General features: G+C 31.8%; 1 protein-coding gene and 1 non-coding gene across 14 annotated transcripts; one reads left to right on the plus strand and one right to left on the minus strand.

Annotated features, from left to right (window-relative positions):
• Positions 1-357: 357 nt before the first annotated feature.
• LOC107477729 (uncharacterized) lies at positions 358-1,770 on the minus strand. Its single transcript, XR_008007022.1, has 4 exons — positions 1,501-1,770; positions 1,300-1,347; positions 543-598; positions 358-462 (listed from the first exon to the last, which is right to left on the minus strand). It is a non-coding gene; the product is annotated as an uncharacterized LOC107477729 (transcript).
• A 1,246-nt stretch (positions 1,771-3,016) lies between these two features.
• LOC127745686 (uncharacterized) lies at positions 3,017-6,399 on the plus strand. Of its 13 annotated transcripts, none has more exons than XR_008007028.1 (5): positions 3,017-3,287; positions 4,009-4,521; positions 5,143-5,527; positions 5,626-5,745; positions 5,967-6,399. XR_008007028.1 is itself a non-coding variant. In XM_052258950.1 (4 exons), the coding sequence occupies exons 2-4, from the start codon at positions 4,280-4,282 to the stop codon at positions 6,021-6,023; spliced, it is 348 nt and encodes a 115-aa protein (XP_052114910.1). In that variant the 5' UTR covers positions 3,018-3,287; positions 4,009-4,279; the 3' UTR covers positions 6,024-6,399. The 13 variants fall into 13 exon arrangements, 2 of the variants coding, with proteins under 2 accessions (XP_052114910.1, XP_052114911.1); XR_008007033.1 differs by lacking the exon at positions 5,967-6,399 and having other exon boundaries at positions 4,009-5,055; positions 5,143-5,211; positions 5,469-5,527; positions 5,626-5,919; XR_008007031.1 differs by lacking the exon at positions 5,967-6,399 and having other exon boundaries at positions 4,009-5,055; positions 5,143-5,191; positions 5,469-5,527; positions 5,626-5,919.
• The last annotated feature ends 338 nt before the right edge of the window (positions 6,400-6,737 follow it).

Here is a 6,737-nt window from a genome sequence, read left to right on the forward strand (position 1 = left end):
CGGTCATCCAAGAGGTATTAATATTTACCATGAAGAATGAGGGAAAAAGACAATGAAAGAAATCAGAAACAGAATCCACAGAACATAATCAAATATTCAGACCAATGTTCCAATCAGCGTGCTATCTTATCGTACAGCACATTATACCATGTTAAAAAATGAGTCAAAAGGTGTGCTACTTCAAGAAAATTTTAGTTTAAGGCCACAAGGGGCAGAAACCGTGAAACCCGCAACTTATACAGGTTCCAGCCAAACCCCAAAGAAACACAAGTAAAAAGCTAGTTTCCAAAAGTGCATATATTTTTCAAATTTTGACGTAGAAGGTGTTTGACATTCAAAGTAATTGAGTTTAATAAACTGTAAAGAAATTAAAATTGCACTTATCATCAAAGGTAATAAAAAAACTAACTTTTTCTTATCAATTTCAGGAACATCACTCTTCTCTGCCCTTTCAACAATTACCTACACCAAAACAATAAGCCAAATTAATAATCAAGAAATGAGATTACAATGATTGATGCACACAGTAGAGCGGTCATTACTGGAATTCTATCAGGATACTTCTCTCTTATGCGAGCTGCCTCAGCCTGCCTCCTTTCTGCAATATAAATGTTTGCACAAGTTACAGAACATCGTGAATAATAATAATAATAATAATAATAATAATAATAATAATAATAATAATAATAATAAAAAATACAAAACAAATGCATTGAAAACTTAAATTTTTAATATTTTCAATAAGAACTTTCTTAATTTGTAAACTTAACATGTGCCCTTAGCTAAACCCTAACAATAAAAATACAAGCACATACCAAGAGTTATTTTACCATATGATGAAAAGAAAAATTCTGAGCAGCTAATAAAAGAATAAATAAAAAGGGTATGATTTCTGTTTTGAATAAATAAATAAATTAATAAATAAGTAATATCCACCGGGGGAAACAACAATTAACCCATCACATGACCTAATAGCTAATATAGCAGATTAGCCGTAAAGAAAATATAATTACGTTCTTCAACATTGAACTTATGAATTAATCAAAGAGAGAAAAATAAGAAAGCTAGCACAAGCACAAGGAATTTGCTGAGTTTAGTAAAAGTTTCTATAATAAAAACACAAAAAGAGCTTATTTCTCATCGGAGGGCACATAATGGAGCTCAAAATTACACAAATTTGAAACCGCAATAAAAATCGAAACGCAAATTGCAATTCACAAAAGAGATAAAGCATGCAACGTATTACAACCCATACAAGGAAAATTGAAGAAAACAAAAGGAAAACAGAGAGAATCGAACCAAGTGGGTGTTCCATCTTGAATGAGCTCTTAGCCATGGTAAATAATTCTGCAGCAGAATACGCGCAGAGAAATTCAATCAGAAATTAGGGTTTGCAAGGATAGCAACGATCGATCGATGAAAAACAAAAAATAATTTAACAGAAAAGAGGAACGAAATTGGTTATGTTAGGGAAAAACAAAAAATAATTTAATCGCTTACCAATGGGAGAGAAGAGAGAGAGAGAGAGAGAGAGAGAGAGAGAAGAAACCGAACGTAGCTGTAAGCAAACAAAAGCTTGTTATTCTAATTCCGTGGTGTTTTAGTTCATTAGGTTTTGAAAACCTCTGTCAGCTCTTCTCACATGTCCACAAAATAGAAAACCTTTGCTTAACGACACCGTTTCCTTTTTTTTTTTTTCCACACTATCGCAATACCCAACCGGCTGAGGAGTAACTCGTCACCGATATGAGTGACTTTTCCTACACAGTTCGAAGCTCCGGCATGTACTCATGTGCTTTGACTTTTTACAAAAACAAATTATATTTCACCCAAAAAAACAAAGGGGCCTTAGCCCAAGTATAATTTTTATTTACAAAGTTTTCAACCCCATCTTTTTATATAGATCAAAACCCACAAAGGTCCCAATAAATAAAGGTGGTAAACGAGGGCGAAATTCGCCGGACTGGTTTATTAAAAAAAATATGCAGGAATAAAAATTTGAAACTTTAATAATTAAAAAGCTCGTCTAACTTATACAGTCTAACTGTGGGTTTCAGCAGTACAGGACAGGTTTTTTCGATGGCCTTGTCGTTTTTTTTAAATTGAAGATGATAATCGAAGATATTTTAAGTTATAATTTGAATTATATTTTATATTTGATTGATTAGAGATTTAAAGATATTTAATTATATATTTTGGACAATGTTGATTGTATTATTTTATTTTAAAAACTTGGTTGATGATTATGTTATATATTTAGAATTATAAAAATTTTAATATTTTTAAATTTAAAAATTATAAATTTATTGAAATGATTGTAAAATTATATATATTGTTTAATATTTAATAGTTTATTAATAAAAAATAAAAAATTAATTAAAAAAAAAGATAATTTGTAAGTTTAACTCGCTAATCTGCCATTAGACAGGACGGCAAAAGAATTTAAAACCACCTCACTAGATGGAATGGGATGGATCATCCCACCAAATGATGGGCTTCTGACTCCGCAGGATGAAATAGTATATTTGTCACCCCCTACCAACAAAAAAGTGAGTGACTTATAAACTAACAATGGAAGATCAAAGTTTTCATTATGACAAAAGAAAAATTCAAAGTTTTCACATATATTTTAACTTTTTAGCAAGTTCAACTAAAAAGGTAATTTTTTAATAACAAAACAAAGAAAGTAATTTTTTCATCTAACATCAATCAATTTTTTTTAATTTTAAATTTTAAATCTTAAATTTTAAATTTTATATCATAAAATTTTTTAGCATTTCAATATATTTTATTTATGTTTAGAATGTTCACAACACATAATATGACAATCATACACATATTAATATGTTAAATTCAAATTTTTTTTGTTGGCATCTCCATTAATAGGCAACGGATTCCTTGCTCCATATTTTATGTGGGAGTATCATTAACCCACTTCAAAATAATTATAAATTGAACCCCGTTTTTTTTTTGAAAAAACTAAAAATTAGAAATTGACCTCTGTATTTATTAAGTTTTACACTCTTCCCTTTTTAATTTTGATCACAAATTCAACGTTGTAAACCATTTGCTCTGATAGGGTTTTGTCCTCTTTCAATAGTGATTGACATGGTCTCTTCCTCTTCCTCTGCCGTCTCTCTCATCCGCTCATCTTCGCCATGTAACCCGCTTCTGCAGCTGCCTCGCAACTTGCTTCCGCTTCTACTGCGCCGCGCAACCCACTTCCCCGCCGTCGCGCAACCCGCTTCCCCGCCGCCGCACAACCCGATTCCCCAGCTTTCTATCAGGTAACATTTTCACCCTATCTCTTGTATATATATATTTTCTTACTTCTTTCCAAACTCAGATTCTATTTAGTTTATTTTGTTTTATTGCTTTTTCTATGGTAAGTTTTTGGTAAATTTAAATGAAGTTTAATTTCAATTTATGTTTGATATATGTTAAAGGAAACTTTGTTTCAATTGTTTATCAGTGATTCTATTTTTCTGGTTCATATGTGTTGTTTCTTCTTATTTATTGGTAACAACCTTAATTTGATTGATTCTGTATGTGCATATTAAATTTGATTTCTTACTAGCTAGCTAGCTTGCTATAGTGATATGACATTATTATTATGCACAGCTTCGTATTTAGGGCTTAAAGAGTTTTTACCACCATATTTGGATCCAAATCTCACAAATCAAGAACTCATCACAGGAGTCAACTTTGCCTCTGATGGTTCTGGTTATGACACACTTACACCAACTCCTCAGTGTATCTATAACACTAGTCTCTTTCTTTATCTACATCTTATTTATCACATGCATGAAATGGTTATAATTTCTTTTTTTTTCCTCAAATATATGTTTCATTGCCTAGCTTTAATTTGTCAATTTGGTTAAAAATATTTTTGTACAAAATTACTTACCTAAATCCTCTTTATGTATAGATATAGATGGATAGAAGTATTAAGTATACATAGATTGGTTAATTTTTCTGAATTTGCATTGGTCTCTCTATTAATTGCAGAATGTAATTTCAATTCGAAAACAGTTGGAACATTTAAAAGAATACAAAAATAGGTTGGAGAGGATTCTTGGTAAACAGAAGATCATATGAAGAACGCTATATTTTTCAGAAGTGCAGGGACAAATGACTTTGTTATTAATTATTTTACATTGCCAATACGAAGAAAGACAGAGGATAAGTTATTGTTTGGAACGGTGTAGAATTGAAGGAAGTAATTGGTATCCAGAGGAAGAGAAAGAAGAGGACAGAGGATAAGTTATTGTTTTGCAGCATGAAGCAGCAGCTACCTGGCGTTGATGCTAAATTGCAGAAGATTACAGAAGATAAGAGAAGAGAAGAGAAGAGAAGCATTTCTGCTAGGGTTTTTCATTCAATTTCATTCAGCGCCATTCTCTCATCCTCTTCCTCTACTGTATCTCTTGTTCGCCAATCCTCGCCGCCACATCACGCTTCAGACGACGCCGCAACCTGCTTCCACCGCCGCCGCGCAAGACGCTGCCTCAACGCTTGGAGGTTAGTTAATCATTATGCCTTTTCAATTCATCATTTCGTATGTTTTTTTCTTTTTTGGGTGATAATAGTGATGATATTGCTGTGCTACTCAGTAGTTAGGAGGAATGTTATTGCCATGAAAATGAAACAAAATTGAGTGTAAAGGCCAATCAAATCTGAACTTTGAGCATAAGGGGATCAAATCCTTGTTGAACCATTCCCTTTTCAACGTCAAAACCTCAACTAGCAAAGTAGATGACTGAATCAAAGAATTTTACCTTTATAACAATAATGATTTCATGTCTATATAAATTTGTTTCCAGTAAAGTTATAATTAAATTCTTGTGCAGATGTGTGAATGTGATTCCATACAAAATAATAATTTTTCTTTGTATAATTATGGCCTCATGTCCATTTTAACCCCCTTCTTGGCTTTTTGCACTTTGCTATTCCTTTTTTCTTGCCTTTATTGCAAGTCCATAACCATATGATATGATATGAATGTCATTTGATAATGACTTGGATGATCACATGAACATTGAAGATGACTCACTAGTAAGTATTTTTACCAATGAGTTAAGACAGAGTCTTAATTGCTGCCTATTAGCTAGTACTATTGATATCATATTGCTTATATTGTAGGTATATGATGAGAATGCTTCGTACAGTAGCAATGAAGTGGTGTAATATGGTATAGTATTTTGGTTTAAGGTTGTGGAATCCTTTATTTCTGGTTTAAGATGCTAGTTAGGAATATTTCATGTAGATTTATTTACAAAGGCCATGTGAAATGCGAGATTTAACTTGAGCATTAGACCATACATTAGGTTCCAAAAATTGACTCCCATAGAATTCATTGTAAACATTTTCTCCCTTCCCCCTTTCCTTTTTAAATCCTGTTGTAATTTCAATTAAAATTATTCAATATGATATGGTTAATTTTGATCTTACCTGTAATTGTGTGACAGTTCTGATCTGAAATTAGCAATAGCCTTGCAACAACAGGATATCACTACATTCCAAATATGTATAAGCCACTGCCTTTTCACTTTCATCTTTCTTTCTGGTTAATTTTTATGAATCTAAGATGAGTTTGTGTTGTGAAATTGGATTCTGAGTTTTCAGATTCTAAGTTTTCAAATGGCTTTAAGATCAAGGAATGCAGGACTGTCTACTAACAGCAATAACGCAGAATGGATTGAACCATGATCTTTAGGGCAATTGCTTTTAATGCTATATCCTTTGGTGTGTCTTGTTGGATTTATCTTAAACTAGGCTAATATCTTTGGTCCTATATGAAGTATTTGGTCAAGAAAACTACTCTTACCAACATTTTTAATTCTCCCAGTTGCCCTTACTAACATTCATCTTTCATGTTCATGTCATTTGGAGTTGGTTTTTACTTTTTACCATTAAAAAAGGAAATATATGTAATCGATGTGGTGGTGAATTAAATTGACTTTCAGCAAGGAAAGATTCGGACTGCGTCAAGCAGAGACTTGATGGTCAGAGAACCGGGATAAGGTATACAAAAGGTACAATGTTCATAGTAGTGCAGTCAAGTCTTCCAACCAAGCAGGGGCACCGCATAGGACAGAAGGTGCTGGTTCTATTGAGGGACACCGCACAAGGATTCTGTTTAAGAGCAAACTATAAAAAATATTGGTTTTATTTTATAGTGTTTGTTTGAATCACACTTTTGTTTCTTATAAAGGTTGATAATGCTCCCGTGAATCGGACTCTTCTGTCTATCATTTAATTATTTTTCCTTTATAATATCCCATTTTTGTATGGAGGGAGGAGGATCCGACGTCGAAGTGACATGGAAGCATTTTTTATATTCTTTCTTTTGCTTCTTTTCTTTTAACTTTTTCTAATCCAAATATGTATAACAAGAGCCATTTTACTGCGTGATAAGAGCTAAACACGAGCTCATCTCTCTTTTTTGGTTTTCAATAATTTTTGCTTCTCTCTTTGATTCGGTGCCTATCAAGAAAGATTGTTTCTCGATTGCAAAAATGTAAATATATTAGTTTTAAAAATATTAAAATTTAAAATTTTATTTAAAAATGAAGAAGATAAATTTAAAATTTTAAGAGTAAAATTTTACTTCGGTCTTTAACCATTTACGGGACATAGTGTAATTAGTGAATAGATCATTATTATCTAAATTTCAAATAATTTTGTACTTATAGTTGTAAAATATATATTATACAGTTTATTTTTTTACTTTAAAA

The sequence above is a fragment of the Arachis duranensis genome, chromosome 3, assembly GCF_000817695.3.
Source record: "Arachis duranensis cultivar V14167 chromosome 3, aradu.V14167.gnm2.J7QH, whole genome shotgun sequence".
Taxonomy (NCBI): domain Eukaryota; kingdom Viridiplantae; phylum Streptophyta; class Magnoliopsida; order Fabales; family Fabaceae; genus Arachis; species Arachis duranensis.

Excerpts from the sequence above, each read along its gene's own strand:
- LOC127745686 (XM_052258950.1), top strand. The coding sequence starts at position 4,280 with ATGAAGCAGCAGCTACCTGGCGTTGATGCTAAATTGCAGAAGATTACA. Across the intron at positions 4,522-5,142 it reads CGCTGCCTCAACGCTTGGAG|GTATATGATGAGAATGCTTC; the intron begins GTTAGTTAATCA and ends CTTATATTGTAG. Across the intron at positions 5,192-5,966 it reads CAATGAAGTGGTGTAATATG|CAAGGAAAGATTCGGACTGC; the intron begins GTATAGTATTTT and ends ATTGACTTTCAG.